The sequence below is a fragment of the Achroia grisella genome, unplaced genomic scaffold (genome assembly GCF_030625045.1).
Source record: "Achroia grisella isolate CSIRO2021 unplaced genomic scaffold, CSIRO_AGI_Agris_v1 utg660, whole genome shotgun sequence".
Lineage (NCBI taxonomy): Eukaryota > Metazoa > Arthropoda > Insecta > Lepidoptera > Pyralidae > Achroia > Achroia grisella.
In genome coordinates, this window is record NW_026712984.1 from 6,621,119 (window position 1) to 6,644,987 (window position 23,869).

At 32.9% G+C, this 23,869-nt stretch overlaps 1 protein-coding gene across 1 annotated transcript; it reads right to left on the minus strand.

Annotated features, from left to right (window-relative positions):
• Positions 1-4: 4 nt before the first annotated feature.
• Positions 5-19,165, minus strand: LOC131849772 (lipoprotein lipase-like). The gene is made up of 7 exons (XM_059199889.1): positions 19,131-19,165; positions 18,594-18,664; positions 14,369-14,478; positions 6,980-7,126; positions 5,742-5,895; positions 1,918-2,105; positions 5-737 (listed from the first exon to the last, which is right to left on the minus strand). The coding sequence occupies exons 3-7, from the start codon at positions 14,472-14,474 to the stop codon at positions 253-255; spliced, it is 1,080 nt and encodes a 359-aa protein (XP_059055872.1). The 5' UTR covers positions 14,475-14,478; positions 18,594-18,664; positions 19,131-19,165; the 3' UTR covers positions 5-252.
• Positions 19,166-23,869: the final 4,704 nt, after the last annotated feature.

Sequence of the window (23,869 nt, forward strand, 5' to 3'; positions counted from 1 at the left end):
GATATACTGGATATCTAGATACTAATATAATAGGAACTTTCTTTATTTATTATATTATATATCTTTACATGATCTCACTTTTTCTAACTAGAATTATTTACTATCTCTTTAATCAGAGATTTAAGCTGTATCTTGTTTAATTCAACTTTCGACAAATTCAAGTTTTATTTTATGTAACTGAAATGGCAAGTGGTGACCGTGACCATTAATGGTAACCTGGTGAATGGCAACCATCGCATTTATACCTACATATTATACATCAAAATTATCTTCAGAATTCATTCTTCTCATTATAGACGTAAATACTTCACTGTTACCATTTAGACCTTCCTTTCCTTTGTAATAAGGATACTCGGCATTCGTAGACAAATAATATATACCTGGTTTATCGAAATCAGTATTGAAACCAACGTAATTAATTTCCGTATTATTGTAACAATTAGCTAACCGCGCATCTTGTACAGAATCACATTTGACTGCGATGAATTTCTTTGGATTTTCCAAAGCCTGCCACCAGTATAGCGTAGCTTTGACATGGCTGCATAGAACTAAGCAAGGAATGGATGGTATATCGCCAGGTTGAAATTCACCGCCGTTGATGTATATATCTATATGTCCCAGTCTCTCTGCTATTCCAAAACCGTCTATATTAGTATGCAGGACATCAACTCTCTCGGCGTCTGATGAATCAAGTCTGTTTTCTGCTGTCTTTGTTCTAAAGCACGGTCCAGCTGGATCTAGAGGTTAAGAAAAATGTTTATTGTTTATAATTTGAATAGATTTAAAAAAATATATTGTTTGCACATTTTGACCCACTCAGTATCCTGTGCCACGCTGTATTGGGTTGGCTGGAAGATATCTCTTTTAGAGATAGAGGTTATTTGGAAGAGATTTCGTTAGTGGCAAGACCACCTTTAGTACCTGTTTCATTTCCTTCCTTCTTGTTACTACTTTTAATGTTTTTGTAAAAATAATAAAAAATTACAAAAAAATTAATATTACAGTTATAAAAGTTCTAATAAATTTCTATGAATTATCAATATCTGTACTTTTTTACATTTCCCATTACTGAGCAAAGACCTCCTCCACATACATCCAAACTCACTTTACTTCAATGTTATAAACGCGAAAGTTTGTGAGTAGGGATGGATGTTTGTTACTCTTTCACGCAAAAACTACTGAATGAATTTTAATGAAACTTAACAATATTTCATACACATACTTCATACATCTGAAGAACACATAGGCTAGAACATTCGCGCGTGTAAAACCGCGGGCAAGTCTAGTAAATGATATAGAAAATTACAACATTGTTGATATAAAAAAGAATTGTAGAAATATGTTCAGCTTTGAAAATATGACTAAAACACCGTCGAATTGGGGGCATTCTAATTTTGGTGGTTAGATGAAAATTAAAACGTGCATTTTATGTGTTTGTTGTTAACGCAACCGTCATTTAAAGAATGCTGTAACAATTTTAATTATCCTGTGCTGATCACAAGTAGCTATGTATGATGCCATAAATGGCAAAAAGAACCAAAATGTTACTTTCATGTCACATATCTGTTGCGAGATATTTTTTATACCATTTTTATTATCTTTGTTTTTTATAACACTATATTGTTTTACAAATGTAACATAGGTCAATATATTTTTTGCGACTATATCGGAGCCTTTTTCTTTGCTCGTCTCGTCTTGATCTCCTTCTTTCACAATATCTTTACATAGACTTTTAAATGAAGTCGCTGTCGCTGTCTCTTCGCTTAGATTTTATAAACTATGCAAGGGATTTTCATGTAGTTTTTAGCGTGATAAAAGTGATTCATGAGGAAGGTTTATATTCATAATACATGTACGTTTCTACGGATCGGGGCGGATAGCTAGTATAAATAGTGCTATTATCAGATATTTACTTACCCAATGCAGTCAGTCTAGATGGTTTTCTTCCCGTGACAGAATAGTAATACTTAGCAGCGTAACCAGCAACATGACAGCCCAAACTCAAGCCGACTAGTTCGAGATTCTCTGGCTTCATTCCCATTGCAGTCAGGTTAACCAGAAATTCGCCGATTTTGTTGCCTATTGGCCGAGCTAAGCGGACAGATCTGGAAGTTAAATAAGATATATGTAGTCTTAATCATATATATTTTTTTAATTTTATGTGATTTATTTGATTGATTAAAAGTAGCGTAGGGATGGGATAGTGATAAAAAAACTATAACTATCAGATGGCAATTGTGAGCAGCTTTGACGTGGAAACGCTCACTAAAACACATCCTATGTCAGTAAAATATGGTCGAGCGCAGTGATGGCTTCATCCGTCATAAGTGAAATATCTTGTCCTGGTCTGGAATCACTATGACTGACTCTTATTAATTGTTTAACCAGTGGAGGTATTTAATTGAAAATCATGGTGGTTTGTTCACACACTTAAACTTAAAAAAGTAATAATAAAATTATTTCAAGTTTTTGTCGTTCTTCTTGTGATGAGACAGCTTTCCGAACGAGCGGTAGATTAAAAAAAAAAATGTTGAATAAAAGTGCTTCAATGTAAGTTTATTTGAATAAATGATTTTCTATTCTATTCTATTCAGATGTAATAGTAATTCTAAAAGTAGGAATGGAATAGTGATAAAAAAATTTCCATGCAGAAGAGGGCCACTACACATCCCTCAATAAAAAAAATATGACTGTAGAGATAAAAACTATTGCACTAATAATCCGTATAAGAGGGATGGGATAATTATCCCACAGGCCTCCTATTTGTAGGACAACAATGAGGGGTCTTCATAGGCGGACCAGCGCCGTCAGGATTGCGGAAGATTGCTCGCACGTTCCCGTAACTCTGACAAAAGGTTAAGAGAAACACTTTGGCATATTTAGCCGGTAAGACTCCTCAGCACTCGTCTACCACACCTAACCAAGTCGGACGAAGTTGGGCACAGCTAGTAACCAATATATTGGAATACATTCCATATAAGGGAGGAATAATAATCCGGATAAGTGGGATGGGATAATTATCCCACAGGCCTCCTATTTGTTGGACAATAATGATGAAATGAAGAGCCCCTCATAAGCGGACCAGCGCCATCAGGAATGCGGAAGATTGCTCGCACGTTCCCGTCACTCTGAGAGGGCTAAGAGAAACACCTTGGGATATTTACGGACGGATGAAGTCGGGCACAGCTAGTAACCAATATATTGGAATACTTTCCATATAGAGCAGCACTCTTCAAAGTTTTACAAATCTAGGGCCAAAAAAATTTTTTTCTTCATAGCGGGCCGCATCATAGGTACTCGTATTTTTATAAGGATTTTTTTTATTTTATATTAAAAGTACTTTTTATTACTTAATTGTTGTTGTTTTTGAGAGTGGGCCTAAGAGTGGGTGGGCCGCATGCAGCCCGCGGGCCGCGGGTTGAAGACCCTTGATATAGTGATATAGGGGATGAAAGGTCGGGGTGCATGCCTTGAGGGAGGCACCACACCACAACCAGGTCCCTGGAGGCGCGCGCGTGGACCCACGCGCCTCCACGAGAAGGTAGGGTGCAAGTCATAGCACCCTAACCAGAGAGAGGGGGCCTGTCCTACAACATCTAAACTGTCCTACATCATATAAACTTCTGTAAACCATATCGCATGCCGTGGCAACCAGTAATTAAGTCAACACTATACATATACCTGAACTCTTTGCAAGCAATAATTGTAACCTCACGGTGTATGTCTTGTTGGTCGCTTAAATAAATAAATAAATAAAATAAATAAATAAATAAATAAATCTACAGGACAGGCCAAGCCGCCGAAGTCTGGGTTGAGTGCCAAGTACGAACCCCGGACTACGGCCCACGGCACCTCGAGGTATACCGTTTGGTTTTTTAGTGGGTACGAGTCCCACACACCACCTCGCCATCCCTCCGGCGGGGTGACGGTCTTGTTGAAGATTTTTCCACACGATAAAAAAAAAAGGGGATGAAAGTTAGTATCGAAAATCGTTATTTTTGAAAAAAATCATGTTCTAAAAGTAAAGAGTTGCATAGTTGCAACTCTTTACTTTTAGAACATTTTTTTTAGTCAAGCTCACTATAAGACGTGGACGGAGTCGCGGGCACAGCTAGTAAACATATTTCTTTACGGAACAAATATCACGCTTCATAAACTCTATTTTCTTAATTCGTGTAACAATTTATTTTTGTAATGTGCATGTTTATTATGCACGTTTCTCATAAAGAGATTATTCACTATTATTACAAGGTACGTAAACACATTTCCTTATTAACGTTTATGAGTTATCGGCTGTAAATCTTGTGCAATATGGTGCACAAAGAAATAACGCTGTACCTACATTCATAGCATATCGTTATATATAAAGATTAGTCTTATTCGCGACTTCGTACGCGTGGAATTTAACTTTATCTTTCTATAATAAAAGTAGTTTAAGTTACTCCTGCATACATCAGCTGCCTGACAATAAAAGTCCAATCAAAATCGGTCCAGCCATTTCAGAGATTTACCGGAACAAACAGACAGACAGACAGACAAAAATTATAAAAGAAAAATATTTTGATGTATGTACTGTATTTATATTCATATCATCATCATCATCATCATCATCGCAGCCCGGAAGACGTCCACTGCTGGACATAGGCCTATATGGCATATATTCATATGCGTGTAGTAAAAAACGGTTATTTCAGTATTAGAAACAGACACTACAATTTTATTTATATGTATAGATTACGTGTCACGTTGTTTGTCCGTTTGTCCGCAATGGACTCCTAAACTACTAAACCGATTGCAAATTTGATTTGCACATTGTGTGCAATTTAATCCAACTTGAAAGATAGGATAGCTTACATCTCAATTTATAGTCGCAATATTATTTTATTCAAGAACCTTAGCCACAGCAACGCGTGGCCGAGTCTAGTATAATTATATAAACGTCTTTCTATATAATAAATAAATAACCCTGGACAATTAACACAGCGCCACCTAGTCCCACGGTAAGCAGAGCTTGTGTTATGGGTACTAAACAACTAATAAATACATAGATTTTTTTTCGTAAATATACTTATTATACATAGAAAACATCCAGACCGGTACGGACAATCATACTCATGAATATAATTGTGCCGCGTGAGGAATCGAACCAGCGACCATCGGAAGTAAGGCGGTATGCTAAACCACTAGACCACCGAGGTTGACGGCCTTGGAATTTTCTATGTTTCGGAAACACGAATACAGTTTGATAGAGATATTTAATTGATATATTATAGCAATGGAGGTCGTAATGATAACTATAATTCAATAATGCTTCTATATCATGAAACAATATACATCTATACATATAAATAAAATTGTAGTGTCTGTTTGTAATATTGAAATAACTGTTTTTTACTACATGCATATGAATATAAACACGGTACATACGTCAAAATATCATATTTTAGAATTTTTGTCTGTCTGTCTGTCTGTTTGTTCCGGCTAATAAATTCTTCGTGAATTGCCACGATGGCTAACTGACGTGACCTCATGCTCATCTTATCATCCTCCACTGGTGCCCCGCCAGCGTAAACCGTTAGCTCAGGTAAGTGCACCATTCCATAATCATCCATAAAAAAAAATTCAATAGAAGAGAGTATGAAATTTATTTCTCCACCTTTGATCTCTTTATGTGATCTTCTTAAACTTTCTTCTTGAACTCCTGAAAGAACTAATTTTAAGTAATAAAAACGTTTACTCACTTTGGATAAACGTGTGACAGGAATTGTATGGTTTCTGAAATGAACACGTTGTAGCCTCGTTTCGCGTACGATGATGCCACTGCTACGGTGTGAAGGAAGACTGAGGTATCCAGGAAACCAACTAAGTAAACAACGGTCTTCTTGTTTTTCAGATCTGCAATGTCATATGAAATTAATAATTCAAATTAAAAAAAAAAATTCAGATAACACAATTTTTACTAAATTCTATACAGCTGTTGATGATTCCTTTTAGGCATAAAGACGTCTGACTATCTGTACCATAATAATAACATACTAATACTTACTAATACTGTACATCTATCTGTAGAGCGCTATCACGCCAAAATTTCTAAAAAATTTGAATTAAATTTGGTACACAGATAGTATTTATTTATTTATTTATTTATTTATCTATTTAGGAAGATTAACGGTGTAATTTTTAACATGTTACTTGTCATATAAAATTGTCGTATGCCAATTAATAATCTTCGCCAATAGTATTACCAGATTAAATTTTTCATTAGCCAATTTTAACATATTGAAGTAATCACGTGACAGTGTTTCAGTTGTAGTTATACAGTACAAGTAAATAGACCAACATACCCACAAGTAGCGATGTATCCACAGAATAAACAAATATCACTGTTGATCATCACTTATTGGCATTAATACTCTATAAATCTATTTTATTTATTGAATAAACACGACATCACAATTACTACTTTGGCCAGTGTTGCCAGAGTGAGAGTGAGTATAGACTCTGAGAAAGGCTTTTTAATGCAAAAATTGGGTTTTAAGGGGTTGAAAGGGAGATGAAAGGTTGTATTAGTATCGTCATTTTTAAAAGTAGAAGTTTGATATTTTTAGGCTGTTGATAAAATATAAATGAATATCATTCAAAATTTATAAACTTTTCAAAGGAGATATTACGTTTATGCATGATTGGGCTATATATATATATACATAAGATGTGTAATAGCGTTTTCTCTTTAGCTTAGCAAAATCTGCAGATTTTTGTTGTGCACTGACCTAAGTTTGCATAATGTTCAAATTTGCACTTTATAGTTGTAGCACTCCGACCCACATACATAGATCTATTGTGCTCGCCGTTTTTCAGAAATAATAGTTATTATATAAGTCACTGAAGACTGAACTAGATGGCTTGAGGGTACAAAAAATAGGTGAGAAGAAATACCCATCTTACTTTGTTCAAAGTGTCTAGACTATAAAAGTCTTACCTATATTGTAATTCTTGCTGGTCTTCGCAGCGGTGCTGACTGGCATACGATGTCTGACAGCACCGTTGGCAGTCCACTGGTGTAGTACAATTTGCAGGTACTGCAACATTTTGGGAGTTATGCTGGCATTCTTGAACGACCCCGGACCTAGTTAATGAATATTAGTATTAATAATAGCAATAATAATAACAACAACAGAACACCATAGAAAATAGACGAGGAAAAATGTTAGGGCACTTGATACGGCACGATGATTTCATGAAAATTATTATTGAGGGGAAAATAGAAGGAAAGAGGGGGAGGGGAAGACCAAGGAATAGCTACATCAAACAAATTGAGGACAAAATGGGAGTCGTGTCGTATCAAGAATTAAAGAGCACGATGGAAGATCGCGGAAAGTGGCAAGAGCTCCACCGACAAGAGCGTAGCTCTTAAATTATGAATGAATGATATGTATACTGTATGGCAATCAAAGTGTACAACAATCTTCCAAGAGAGATTAAAGAACTGGGATCTCATACGTTATTCAAACGCAAACTAAAGAATTGGCTGTCACTTGGTAATTTTTACAGTGTCCAAGAATATTTAAGTAACACAAACACTTTCACATAATTAGAGTGCCTATATGGTAAATATTGCTGATCAATCAATTTCATGTAACATCATATTAATTATAATACTGTACCAATATTCCGCAAATAAATTATTTCATTCATTTCATTCAACCCTACACAATTCAGCAGAGCTACAGGCTTTCTGGGTACTAGACAATTGATAGAGATACATAAATACATTTTTTTGTAAATACACACATAATCTACATAGAAAACAACGAACCTGATACAGCTAACTTTAGCTTATATAGATATATCTTATATATAAAATTCTCGTGTCACAGTTTTCGTTCCCATACTCCTCCGAAACGGCTTGACCGATTCTCATGAAATTTTGTGAGCGTATTGAGTGGGTCTGAGAATCGGTCAACATCTATTTTTCACCCCCCTAAATGTTAGGGGTAGTCCACCCCAAAATTTTTTTTTTATTTTAAGGCAATACAACGTTTGCCGGGACAGCTAGTACATATATACAATTCTCGTGTCACAATATTAGTTACTGTAATCCTTGACCGGTTTTTATGAAATTTTATAGGCATATTCAGTCTGAGAATCGGCTACTATCTATTTTTTACACCCCTAAGTGATAAAGGTCCACCCCAAACAGTAATTTTTTTTTGTATAATGTGGCATTTAGAAAATATATAGAACCCTAAGTTTTCAGCTTTCTACCATCAACCCCTATTTTTAAATAGAGATATTAATTCAGATGTCAAAATAATGTTTGGTGGGTCAGCTAGTTATATTATATTAAAACAGGACATACAGGCACGGACTGTTTTAGAAATTTCATTATACTCGTATATATGTTATATTTTCTTGTCAGTTTGCCTGTCCATTCACGTGTAATACAACGTACTGATTCCGCGGAAAATCGGTCCCCTTTGATATTTTTCCTCGTAATATCAAAAGGACTTTCATTTCTTCATGACTACCTTTATATTGTACCTTTCATTTGTCTCTAATCAAAGTCAATATGAACATAGTTAGGAAATATATCTATACATATATATAAAATTGGAGTGTCTATTTGTAATATTGAAATAACCGTTTTTTACTACATGCATATAATCCGTAAATAATATATTTATATTCATATAATATAAATACGGTACATATACCAAAATAACATTTTTTACAATTTTTGTCTGTTTGTTCCAGCTACTCTCTGAAATGGCTGGACAGATTTGATTGACGGGACTAATGTAATAAGGAGAAACTTAGGTTACAAATTCCACGCGGATAAAGTCTAAATATATACAAATATGTGTTAATGTAAAAAGAGATGGATGGAAAGTGAAAGATCATTATAGTAGGAAACGGAGTAAATAACGAGATGACTGCGAACAGGTATGAATGGAAGAGAAAAACATATTACGTCGACCGCAAATAAATGGGATAAGGAAGAAGCACATTATGATATCTATACTAATATTATAAACAGGTAAAGTTCCATAAAAACACCCAGACAGATACAAACAATCATACTCATGAATACAAATGTTTGTACCGTGCGAGGAATCGAACCCACGACCATCGGATAGTAAAGCGGTGTGCTAAACCACTAGACCAACGAGGCTCTCGACATAGTACATAATGTGTCAATAATTAATATTAGCTATTATATATATTAGTAGGACTTAATTAGTTGTCGTTGTAAATTGTCTCTAACAATTTATCTGACTAGTCGACAATGACACGAGCCTACCGGCCAGCCCTGACCATGTCAGGAATGGAGTTATCGCCATATATTTATCCTAATTGGACATACCAATGTACGAGTACAGAATTACTGCAATCGCTACCCGCAATCATCTCCAATAGCCTTTTTTTATTTGAATAAACCTTGTACAAAGTTGTCTATGTAAATATATATCCCATCAAAAACAAAAATGTGAAATGATAGTTGTTTTCAATATTATGATATATGCCTTGATTCTTGATTTCAACGACAAAAGAAGTGAGAACTAAATGGGTACCAGGTTCAATGGTCAGTCCTGAAATGTATTTATAACAATATAAAATATAATTTCTTTTTATAACTTAGGATAATATACTGTACTAAGGTCTGACTTGGCTAATTTGACAGGTTTATGTGAAAGAGTTTTTGAGTTATGAGCTTTGACACGGCTTTGACACGCTCCCGCGTGTCTAGATAACTCAAAGATGACTGACTGACATAGTGATTTATCAACGCACAGCCCAAACCACTGGACGGATTGGGCTGAAATTTGGCATGCAGGTAGATGTTATGACGTAGGCATCCGCTAAGAAAGTATTTGGATTAATTCTACCCCCAAGGGGATAAAATAGAGGATGAGAGTTTGTATGAAACTTTGTCAATTTTAAACCGATCGGACTGAGACTTTACATGCATAAAGCTACTATGATGTAGGCATCCTCTAAGAAAGGATTTTGATAAATTCCACCCCTAAGGGGATAAAATAGAGGATAAAAGTTTGTATATTGTATAATTTTTAGTTCTTTAGGCTACTTTTATTTTAGAAAAATAAAGTTTAGTACCACGCGGACGAAGTCGCCGGAACAGCTAGTAATAATATAATAATAAAAATAATGTTTTTGGATAATTTGAACATGGTTTTTCAGGCGTCCATAGGCTATGTGTACAACATTTACTTGAAAAGAATACAAGCCCAGTTTCTTGTCAGGGTTACGAACACTGATTAGACTATTTGCTTTTACAATAGCATATGCTGGTGGTCACTCTATTCACCCATATTTGAATTTAAAAATGAATCTGTATTATTGTATACATGTACATAATTTATTATTTGTAACTAGCTACCGACCCCGTCTTCGCACGGGTATACACGTATTATACATATAAATCTTCCTCTTGAAGAACTCTATCTATTAAAAAAAATTGCTTCAAAATCTGTTGCGTAGTTTAAAGATTTAAGCATATGTACATAGGGACGGAAAGACAGCGACAGCGACTTTGTTTTATACTATGTAGTGATGAAGAATACGAGCTGAGTTTCTTTTCAGTTCTTCTCATCTCGAAATCATTCCGAACTGTCGGTAGATTTGACATATCATAAGAGTCTGTAATAGACCTACATGAATAAAGATATTTTGAATTTGAATTTCAATAAAAAAAATATATTTTTCCATTCCGTTTATAGGACGAATTGCGTATTCTACACCTGATTATACAAGTACAGGAACAAAGTTTGAGATAACAGTTATTCAATTGTAGATACTTCATATGTTTCAATGACATTACGTTATTGAGGTACTTGGAATATTTTTTGTTGGGTTACAAGGTCTACAAAAATATTATAAAACATATGTAATTTATGTACAAACGTAATACAAAACGATATCGTACCTCATATGACGCAAAACAACACAATATTACATAATAAAATACTTAAATGAAAAACATACAAAATACAGGTAACATGGCAGAATTTTCTATTTTTCTTGCAGAGTTTTTTTTTCTATTTATTTTCAACTAATTGTGGCCTCTACTTTCTAATAGTGAGTCTTGGTTAGCATTTTTAATTATCTAAGTTAATGATTTTACAATAAATAAGACATGGCATGGTATAGTGACCCTTGGATAGCATTTTTAATTATCTAAGCTAATGATTTTACAATAAATAAGACATGGCATGGTATAGTGACCCTTGGATAGCATTTTTAATTATCTAAGCTAATGATTTTACAATAAATAAGACATGGCATGGTATAGTGACCCTTGGATAGCATTTTTAATTATCTAAGCTAATGATTTTACAATAAATAAGACATGGCATGGTATAGTGACCCTAGCTAGACGAAGAGATTATCCGCATTATTAATTATCTAAGTTCCAAAAATGATGAATTTCCATACAAATTTTACTAATAAAATTCTAAAGACTAACATTCTTACAAATTTGAATAGAATAGAATAGAAATAAGAATAGTAATAATCTTTATTCAGATAAACTCATTAGAAGCACTTTTTTAATACATATTCATTACAGTATAACAAGTAAGATTTTACAATCAACATAGAAAAGACATTATTGGTAATCAGATAATATTGTCAGTGCTGTGGATTTAAAGTTTTTTCTATAAAAACATTATACAGTTTTATACAGACCTTCATTAACTTGGATAATTGACGAATTTTCATGCATTTTTAATTATCGTTAAGGGTAACATTTTTAAAAACTTTCAATTGTCATATTTATATATATTCAATCAAATAAGTAACATGGCATGACGATACTTCCATCCAATCTTTCATCTCCCTTTTCAACCTCATACAACACTTTTTTAGCACTAAAAAATAGCATTTTTAATTATCTAAGCTAATGATTTTACAATAAATAAGACATGGCAAATCTACTCTATTTTATGTTGTTTCTAATAAATTAACTAGCTAAATAAACACTAATAAATTAAAAACGCGGGAACTTTTCAATAATACCCTAATCTGGGCAGACTATCAGGAAATGCTTTTAAAAACTATGATAGAAAAGTAACTTCTTTTAAAAGTTAGACAGTAATAAATGTGGTTAGATGAGTCAGTTAGTCATACTATGGGATCGAGATGATAGCTTGGACCCATAGAATTTCGCGGGAATATTTCCATTTAATAAAACATTATTAATTTTAAGATATTTAGATTTTCTACCAAATCACCTACGTGTGTAGATGTAAGTTTCGTCCGTTTCAGTCGCCAAACAGTATACATTTCGTAACAATAAATAAATAATGAATAAAAAATGTGAATAAAGATACGTAGTAAATAAATAAATAATCCTGGTCAATTAACAAAGCGCCTTCTGGCAACTGATATAAATACTTACAAATACTTGCATATTATTTTTTAAATACATACATAATATACATAGAAAACATCAAAACTGATACAAACAATCATACTCATGAATACAAATGTTTGCACGTGTGAGGAATCGAAACGCGACCATCGGAAGTGAAGCGGTGTATTTAACCGCTAGACTACCGAGGCCGTCATATTATACATTTATTCTTATTATTAATTATTATTAATATTATAATGCTGAAGAGTTTGTTTGAACGCGCTAATCACAGAAACTACTGGTTCGAATTCAATAATTCTTTTTGTGTTTGATAGTCCACTTGTCGAGGAAGGCTTTAAGCTATATTACATTACACTACGACCAATAGGATCGGAGCAGCAATGAAAAATATTACAAAAAATGGTGAAATGAAACGCAGACGAAGTTGCAGCGGATCACCTAGTTATATACATGTAATTATTATTAAATAATAGTTGAAATACCAATATTTATGATGCTAATCATTATGTTTAATGTCCCATAATGATACAGAAGTTATTGGTATTAAGTATTGTTTGATGGTGGACTTCCTGTTATTTGAATGTTTTATACCCACATATTTAGATATGCTTCACTGTAAACAATATAATTATCATCAGTCTCATCATCATCACTATAGCAACACATTACACTCTCACGATCAAGGGGATTTTTACTAACTGTTACATATTGTAATATTCTTCTTTTTGATTTGAAAATAGCTGTTCCCGCAACTGCGTCCGCGTGAAAATTAACATTTTTTTTCTAAATTTCTTTATAATTTTGGGGTGGGCTACCCCTGGCTATTTAGGGGGATGAAAAATAGATGTTGGCAGATTCTCAGACCTACTCAATACGCTCACAAAATTTCATGAGAATCTGAATCCGTTTCGGAGGAGTATGGGAACGAAAACTGTGACACGAGAATTTTATATATTAGATAATATAATATAATAATATCTCAGGACAATTCACACAGCGCCATCTAGTCCCAAGCTAAGGCAGAGCTTGTGTTATGGGTACTAGACAACTGATATAAATACATGGATACATTTTATTTTGTAAATAAATACATATTATACATAGAAAACACCCAGACCGATACCAACAATCATACTCGTGAATATGTTTGTACCGTGCGAGGAATCGAACCCACGACCGGAAAGTAAAGCGGTGTGCTAAACCACTAGACCACCGAGGCTGTATATTTGAAAAGAATACGAGCTAAATATTATTATTATAAGAGTCTGTAATAGACCTACGTGAATAAAGATATTTTGAATTTTTGAATTTTGTTGACTTTTTACAAAGTCTATCGCGGTAATAGGTTTTATAAAAAACTTTTCTTGAATAGTAGATTATCTGGCTAAAATCTAGACACGCGGTAGCGTGTCAAGCCGAGTTTCAAGTAAGAGAACTGGCGAGCAGCACCGTGTGTATATTTACACGAACCATTTGGAGCCACATTTGATCCCCTCATAACTCAAAAAGATATTTCACTAAATCTGTCAAATTTGGTTTATATTGAGACTTGCGAGATAAATATGTGTTCCAAATTTCATAAACATATCTCAAACGGTTATTTAGATATTAACGTCCAAATATCATCATTTTTATCACTGATCAACTATAGATCAAAATTATAACCCCTGGAAGTGGGTGTCATTCGAAATATACTGTAGCCTTCGCAAGTTCTAAACATGTTACTTGTCGGTTTCTATATATAATATTTATTTATTTACAATCGAAAAATAAAATATATCCATGTATTTATATCAGTATATTATGCTAAGTTATAAGAAGAAATGATATTTCTCTGTTATAAATAAATTTGGACAGACCATTGAACTTGGCGCTGTGTCAATTGTCCTAGAGTCAACAATCAAGGCATATATCATAATATTAAATTCGGCTATCATTTCATATTTATGTTTTTGATGGGATAGAAGTACTCACAATCTGCTAAGTAGCCAACTGCTGTCCCGATTTCTGGATTGCTAGAATATACCGCAGCATTGCTGGCAGTGACTAGCACCGCCAGGAATGTGATGATGGAGAGCATCCTCCTGTAAATTATAGTGTACAAAATATTAAATGATTACATAGAATAAAATAAAGTCGCTGTCGCTGTCTGTCCGTTCCTATGTATGCTTAAATCTTTAAAACTACGCAACGGATTTTGACGCGGGTTTTTTAAATAGATAGAGTGTTTTAAGAGGAATGTTTATGTATATAATACATGTGCACCCGGGCGATGTAGAAGTATTTTTAATATATAAAAATTCTCGTGTCAAAATTTTCGTGTTTATACTCCTCCTAAACGGCTTCACCGATTTTGATTAAATTTTATATGTATATTCAGTACAGATATACATATAAAAATTTAATCAAAATTGGCCTAGAAATTTATATATATATATATCTGGACGATCCACACAGCGCCATCTAGTTCCAAGTTATATGTTACTATCTACTCGCCCCGGCTTCGCACGGGTATAATGTATTATATATATAAACCATCCTCTTGAATCACTCTATCTAATAAAAAAACCGCTTCAAAATCCGTTACGTAGTTTTAAAGATTTAAGCTTACATAGGGACGGACAGACAGCGACAGCGACTTTATTTTATACTATGTAATGATGAATATTAGAATAACTGATACAAATATATACATATTTTTGTAAATACATACATAATACACATAGAAAATAGCTAGACCGATACAAACCATCATACCTACTTATCAATAAAAATGTAACGAGGAATCGAACCCGCGACCATCAGAAAGTAAATCGCTAGACCACCGGGGCAGTCATGTACAGAACATTACAAAAATAAAATGTAAAGTAAAAATCATTATTTTTGCGTCGATTAAAATTATGTGAATTACTGCCATTAAAATATAAAAATTAACTGTGACTACATTCAATTGGAGGAAACGGAAGTGGTTGTCTGTTTGAATCAATTTATTTGGAATTATATATATTACTAGCTGTTCCCGCGACTTCGTCCGCGTGGAATTTAACTTTATTTTTCTAAAATGAAAGTAGTCTAAACTACACCTTATTACATCAGCTACCTGCCAAAAAAGTCCGGTCAAAATCGGTCCAGTCATTTCAGAGATGAGCCGGAACAAACAGACAGACAGACAAAAATTGTAGAAATGTTGTTTTGGTGTATATTACCGTATTTATATTCATATGTATGTCGTAAAAAACGGTTCTTTCAATATTACAAACAGACACTCCAATTTTATTTACATGTATAGATTACTGGGTGCTATTTATGATTTTTTTGATATATAATAATCTAGATATGGATATAGAATACATCTAAATGTAATAGAGTATAATGAAGTATTAAGTAATTAAATGAATTTTATAATTACAATATCGAATAATTAGTTAATCGATACTTATAATTAAGTATAATTAATCGTTTGATGTTTACAAGAGGAAAGAGTCTTTGTTGTTGTTGTCTTGTTGAGATGAGCCGATTATTTGAAACTAGCTACTCGCCTCGTCTTCGCCCGGGTATACATGTATTATACATATAAAACTTCCTCTTTAATCACTCTATCTATTAAAAAAAGCGCATTAAAATCCGTTGCGTAGTATTAAAGATTTAAGGATACATAGAGACGGACAGACAGCGACAGCGACTTTGTTTTATACTATTAATGATGAATTACAGTCGTTCGATGTTTACAAGTGAAAAGAGTTTAAGTATGTATGTTTGTTTGTAATAGATGAACTCGAAAAGTATATGACCAATTTTATGAATTCTTCAACCTATGTCAATATAGATATGTATATATATGTATATATATATATATATATATATATATATATATATATATATATGGCTAGTTAATGCAAGGAGGTTGGTAGCCTACATATATATATATATATATGCATTTTTTTTAAATGTGTATGTTGACACAAAAAAAGCTTTTAATTCTGAGTCATATATCAGTGCCGGATTGGGTCAGAGCCGGGCCTGTAGCAAATACTTTGAAGAGATTTTGTTTAGAAAATGGTATGGTATAGGTTAAAAACAACAACACTAGAAATCACTATATATATATCTCTTACTCATTTGAAATTTTGTAGAAATTAATACAGAGATATATTTGTTTGTATGTACAGGGACGACCTCGGTGGATTAGTGATTTAGCACAGCGCCTTGACTCCGATGGTGACGGGTTGAATTCCTCGCACAATACAAACATTTTATTCATGAGTATGATTGTTCGTATCGGTCTGTTTTCTATGTATATTATGTACGTCATCATTGCCTTGCCTTTATCCCATTATTTGGGGTCGGCGCAGTATGTCATTCTCTTCCACTGCTCTCTATCCGTCGTCATATCTAAACATACACTTCTTTTATTCATATCATCTTTCACACAATCCATCCATCTTTTCTTAGGGCATCCCCTCCCTTTACATCCATGTATATTATGTATGTATTTGCAAAAAATAATGTATTTATGTATTTATATCAGTTGTCTAGTACCCATAACACAAGCTCCGCTTAGCCTGGGATTAGATGGCGCTGTGTGAATTACCCAGAATTATTATAATTATTTATATTTAGAGTTATTATTATTTCAGAATTTCAATATTTACAATTAAAAATGTTTTATATTTTTAGTTTTTGTTGTATTTTGATCAGACAAGTTGGGCACCGCGTACGTGACACCGCTTGTGTCAGGCGTCCATTGGCTATGGAAACCATTTACCATCAGATGGGCCGTATGCTTGTTTGCCACGATCGTAGTTCAAATTCAAATTCAAAATATCTTTATTCATGTAGGTCTATTACAGACTCTTATGATATGTTAAATCTACTGTCAGTTCGGAATGATTTCGATATGAGAAGAACTGACAAGAAACTCAGCTCGTATTCTTTTCAAATAAATGTTATACATATTTACAATAATACAGATTCATTTGGGATTTGGGTATTAGTATAAAGAAATTGATCAGTACACGGGCCCCGGGCGTTATAGGGCCCCCCTATAACGCGCGGGGCCCGCATTTTTTCTAAGCTAATTCAGCACTGATCACGTTATTATAATTTCAAAATTAAATACATATTACATAATATAAACATCCTCTTAGTAATATGCATTTAATAATAGTCCGGTCTGGGAATTTGATTTTTTGCATAAATTGTTATGCAATTTTTTATATCCATAGATAATCAATACACTGTTTATTATCCTGTTTTATTGTTAACCTTGATAAGTTGTATAGGTTAATAAAAAAACCAAAGACACTCTCACAGCATAGACAATCTCCCAAAATAGATATACTTAAAAATTGTTTTTTGAATACACATTCAAAATATACATAAAAAATCACCCGGATCTAAACAGAGTCATAACAGTGTGTTCATATACTCTTGAGTAAATAAATAATATTAATAATTACATAATACATATTATATATAGAAAACACACAGACCGATACAAACAGTCATGCTCATGAATACGAATGATTGTAAAGTGCGAGTAATCGAACCCACAACCAATGTAAGTAGAGCGGTGTGCTAAACCGCTTAAAAATATGTATTAATTAATTTATTTATTAAATATTTAATACACAAAAAAAGGCGCACATGGCGAATCACCTTGAGGCATTTTCTCCCAGTTAACTAAAGGGCAAATAAATTTAAAAAATAGCCCTAATTCAATCATTACGATAAAATATAATTAAATAAAAAGTTAATTAAAACGTCATACTTTATATTATATAAGCTGAAATATTAAATCGAACCAAAATATCTCGTATTAATATAGGTCTATTACAGACTCTCATGATTTGTCAAATCTAGTCTCTGTTCGGGGTGATTTCGAGCTAAGAAGAACTGACAAGAAACTCAGCACTTATCCTTTAAATAAGGTTGTACATGATTACAAAATGATACAGTAATAAAATAAAATATAAAAAAAACACGTCTTTTACTTGTTTAGAACCACATTTAGTCGTAATTTTAAAATTACGCTAAGTTTATAAAATTGGTGATATAATAAATAAATAGAAGCAGACAATGTCGGAGTTAACAGTCAATTTACTCTCCTATAGGGTACATAATTATTTAATTAAATTGTTATTAGGGTATATAATTTATTTAATTAAATTGTAATATTAAATGTAATATAAAAACTCACCTGTACTGTGTTTAGTTTCTATAAGCGCGAAACACAACTTCTTGGACGAATTCTTTTATGGTTTTGTTACACTGCGAGTTTAATTTATTATTAACATAATAAATAATAATTATTAATAAATATTGTAATTTAATAATATATAAAAATCATGTAAACATTTAAGAATTCTCGAATGTAATTAAATGAATATAAATATTTCAAATTAAGAACAACATTTAAAGAAAAAGTTATTCAATATTCAAAATTTATTCGAACTATTTTTGAATTTAGAATTTGCGTGAAAAAGTTATTCTGTATTCAAAATTTATTCGAACTATTTTTGAATTTAGAATTTGCGTGCAAAAGTTATTCTGTATTCAAAATGTATTCGAACTGATTTTGAATTTAGAACTTACGTGCGTCAAACGTGGCACGCACGCGCTACTAGTCGGTTCAATATTCAAAATTTATTCGAACTATTTATGAATGTAGAATTTGCGTGAAAAAGTTATTCTGTATTCAAAATGTATTCAAACTGATTTTGAATTTAGAACTTACGTGCGTCGAACGTGGCACGCACGCGCTACTAGTCGGGCAAGTTTAAGGGCACGACCGTCAATAGCGATATAACGCTTGGGCGCTCGTGCCGCGCGACATTATGCGATACTTAACCAGCGATTACTTATTAATAATGATGACGTCATTAGTTATTTATTCCCATGCAATTAGTAATGACATAAATGTACATACATTAAGACAATTTATTCAAATTCGATGACTTAACGGAATACACATTATTAACACATGTTCTAAATTCAAATTCCAATCCAGTCAATTTATGATATGCGCGTAACATGTAAGAAAAAGGACGAGAACAAAGATGTTAAATAAAATAACAATTCAGTACAATATTAATTATATATTTAAAGATATGTAATCTATACACCTATATAATATTGGAGTGTCTCTTTGTAATATTGTAATAACCGTTTTTTACTACATGCATATGAATATAAATACGGTACATACACCAAAATAACATTTTTTACAATTTTGCCTGTCTATCTGTCGGTCTGTTTGTTCCTTTTTTTGGCAGATAGCTAATGTAATAAGGAGTATGTAACTAGCTTAAAAATACTTTTTTAAATTTTAGAAAAATAAAGTTAAATTCCACGCGGACGAAGTCGCGGGTACAGCTAGTTAATTATATAAAATAATAATTATTATTATTCAAATAAACTTAATACAAACAGTTTCAATAGGCATATTTTTGTTCTATCACACATATAGAAAGCAAACTCATCACTAGAAGAATGGGTGAAATGAATATAACGGCTGAGTCAGTCAACACTGTGCTCGACCATATTTTAGGAAGCCTAAAAAGTCGCCCTATTTGTTATTTATTGCCATGAGTATATAATAATAATATAATTTATTTATTTCTCCTCACAAACATGATGACAACAATACATGTAATATTTTTTATAGTAAAATACTTAAATTTATTATTTGAATCGATTTGCTGTGAGGAGCTGGTGTCTACAATAGCTATAACCTGTAATACAGATCACCAGGCCCTATGGCAAACGCAATATATATTAGAAGGGACAATTATTCTCAAGACAAAAAGTTATGTTTAAGAAATGTACGAGTATATGTATTAGTAATAAATAAATAAATTATTCTCATATCAAAAAGTCATATCTGAGAATTGTTACTGTTGCATAATATCGTCCGATATATTTACCATATAATAAGTAATTCTTATTTCTTATTGACCACCTTTATTGCGTGATGCAGTGAATAACATTACATCTGCATAATATGTGAGATGTATTACAATTAGCTAAATGCCCATCCTATGACTATAAGAACAATGGTTTTTATTTTATTATTTAGATCTGTAGCAATAAGTTTAGCCGTGCATGCTTTGAAAGACTAAATATGTGACACCTTTGTGTGGAATTATAGAGCACAGCATTACAAGAACTCGCTGGAACTATTACATTATTAGTTATCATGGATGTATGAGTATTGGTATCATTTAAAAGCCAGTTTGTTTACAATTCATAGGTATTTATATAGGTGTCTATGTTTAACATTAAATGAAAATCCCGTACATGAACAACTATTGCCATGCACGCTCGTCATTCAAGTAATCGTTTAGTGAGTAATAGGCCTTGCTCAGTAAATATGATTTAACAGATGTTTTGAATTTATTTAAGAGTAATTCCAGTATATCCTTTGGTATCTTATTATAAATTTTTATAGCTATTCCCATAAAAGACCTATTGACTTTTTCTAAATGATACTTGGGGACAGCAAGTTTGTCTTTAAATCTAGTATTAATATTATGAATATTGCTGTTTTTTGTAAATAAGTCAAGATTTTTATGAACATATAGGATATTTGAATATATAAATTGAGAAGCAACGGTGAGAATATTTGCCTCTTTGAATTTCTCTCTTAATGAGTCACGACTCTTCATACAGTAGATCGCTCGAATGGCATGTTTTTGTAATATGAATATATTTTTAATATCTGCCGCTTTTCCCCATAGTAATATTCCATAAGAGAGTAAACTATGAAAATAACTAAAATAGACCAATCTAGCAGTATCAGTATCAGTGTACTGTCTAACCTTACGCACGGCAAAAGCGGCTGAACTCAGTTTCGCTGCAAGACTTTGAATTTGTGCACCCCATTGTGTGTTATTATCTAATGTGATTCCTAGAAAGACGGTAGATTCTATAAATTCGAGAGAGTCATTTAAGTTTATGTTGCAATTAGTATTAAAACTTTTAGACAGAGAAAAATTATCACATTTTGTTTTTTTAGCGTTTAACATAAGATTGTTAGTTGTAAACCAGTGTAAGAGATGACGCAAAGCTATATAAAGCTTGATATATAATATAACTGTAAAGTTTCATTAAAATCCGTTTAGTATTTTTTGCATGAAAGAGTAACAAACATCCATCCATACTTTCGCGTTTATAATTTCCATGCGGACGAAATCGCGGGTTCCCGCTAGTTTATATATAAAATTGTATGTTTCCGTGTATTAATAATTCTTTTTTACAAATACAGAATCTTCAAGCGTTGTATTGGTGAAGCACAATTAACACAGTTTAGTGGCGTATTAAAGACAAAAAAATATAGAAGTTCAGATATGTGTTAATTGGATCGCAAGGTAAACCAATTCCCATAAACAGAGCCCAGGAAAAACAGCCACAGGAAGTATGATGTAAATCCATATAGTACATACTATAGGTATTATGAAAATACGTCTGAGCAAGACGCCTTTTGTTGGTATTTTTGGGATGAAAATGTCATGTATTGGGATTATATCTGTCAAATCATATTTACTTAGCAAAGCCTGTTACTCACTAAACGATTACCTGAATGACGAGTGTGCATGGCAATAGTTGTTCATGCACGGAATTTTCATTTAATGTTAGACATAGACACCTATATAAATATACATTGTAAATAAACTGGCTTTTAAAAAAACAAATTAAAATAGTTTCTAGCGAATTCTTCTCAATTGAATACTGTATACTGTACTGGACGGTAGGGAAATTATAAAATAAAAAATTTGATGTTCATAAGCAGTTAAAATGTTCTACAATTAATAAATGATTTTTGAATATTGAAATTTTTTAATTTTGTGTATAGAACAACTCGAGAAATACCAAGATTTGTTGTACATCCGTGCGAAGATGGGACAGGTCGCCAGTATAATATAAAATTAAATAAATATCTATATACAGTGAGCAATATGCAATTAAGTAAGTGATTATTTATATTTGCATTCAAACCGTTAAGTTAAATGAGGTACGTACTGAACTTATTGTCCGTACTCAAGTATTTACATATCAAAAAACCAGTTGAAATTCTTCTGCCTTTACCCATTAAGCTAAAAGGTATTTACAATTTTTTTTGTGTGCAACAGTTCTTCATTAGATTTCAACAAAAGATATCCACGATGTAATTGTTTTGATACAATCAAAATATTTAAAATATCCACTATCATTGGCATGCGCGAGACCACAAATATACAGTGGAAACCTGACCACCTAGATGCAGGCGACAGAATATTCTCAAAACCGTTACAGATCAGTATGAAAACTTCGATAATTTAACCAAATGTGTGAAAAATATACTATAAAAAAAAATCGCGAATGCTGCGGAAATCATTAACAATAAAGCAAAGTGATGTTTCCTTTTTTTTTTTTTAATTGTGATGAAGCCCCGGATATTAATTTCCAGGATTGCTACTAATGCTAATCAGAGTGATGTACTACAGTTTTTTTTTTTGTGAATGATAATGGTATGGTGCACCCGCCTGCGCTAGCGGTTTACGCTGGCGGGGCACCAGTGGAGGATGATAAGATGAGCATGAGGTCAGGTCAGTTAGCCCATATTGACAAATTCACCAAGAATTTATCACGATGATTCCCAGGGGGAACCGCGTGGAGGTCGACCTAACATGGTACATTGCTAGCAACGGGAGTTCCTAGTTCCCATTACTAACAATGCCCTTCCCCCCGATGTACTACAGTTGAGTAGGAGGACATCAATATCGAATAGTGTATATATTTTTTTATGAATACATACATATACATATATATAAACACCTCTTTGGGCACTTTGTTGATCACGCCACAACCTACACACTTGCCGATTCCACCTTTTGCACTGAATAACTTGACTCCTATCGCGTATATCTCAGGCGGTATGGCAACGTCGCATTCTATTTTGCGATGCGGCCATATATATTCGTCGATAGTACGATATACTCGACACTTTTTTTACTAATAATTCGTGACTGAATGGCTCCGAACGGCTAAATTTTTGGTATACACAAAGACTTTTTGGCTCTGAATATATTCCAAAAATCAATTAATTATGTTGATCACTTTATATACTCGTCCTTACTGCGATACTTACTTTCATCCGAATATATATAGATACCGTAACGGTCTATCAATTATGACTTTATTAATTTACTAATGTAGATATTTTATATTCGCAATGCTCCATACACGCAAGCTCCAGCAACGGTGGAGGCAGGGTCCCCCTGCACCGTACACCGCACCCGCGCACACAAACAAATTAGATATTTTTTGAATACACAAAGACTTTTTGGCTCTGTATATATATTTCAAAAATCAGTTAATTGTGTTGATCACTTTATATACTGGTCCTTACTGCGATACTTATTTTAATCCGAATATATATAGATACCGTAACGGTCTATCAATTATGAATTTACTAATCTAGATATTTTATATTCG

What these genes read in the sequence shown, in the direction of transcription:
- LOC131849772 (XM_059199889.1), bottom strand. Translation starts at nt 14,474, where the DNA reads ATGCTCTCCATCATCACATTCCTGGCGGTGCTAGTCACTGCCAGCAAT. An exon ending in CTGTCACACGTTTATCCAAA is followed by an intron (nt 2,106 to 5,741) that starts GTGAGTAAACGT and finishes TTTAACTTCCAG; the next exon opens with ATCTGTCCGCTTAGCTCGGC. An exon ending in ATCTAGACTGACTGCATTGG is followed by an intron (nt 738 to 1,917) that starts GTAAGTAAATAT and finishes CTTAACCTCTAG; the next exon opens with ATCCAGCTGGACCGTGCTTT.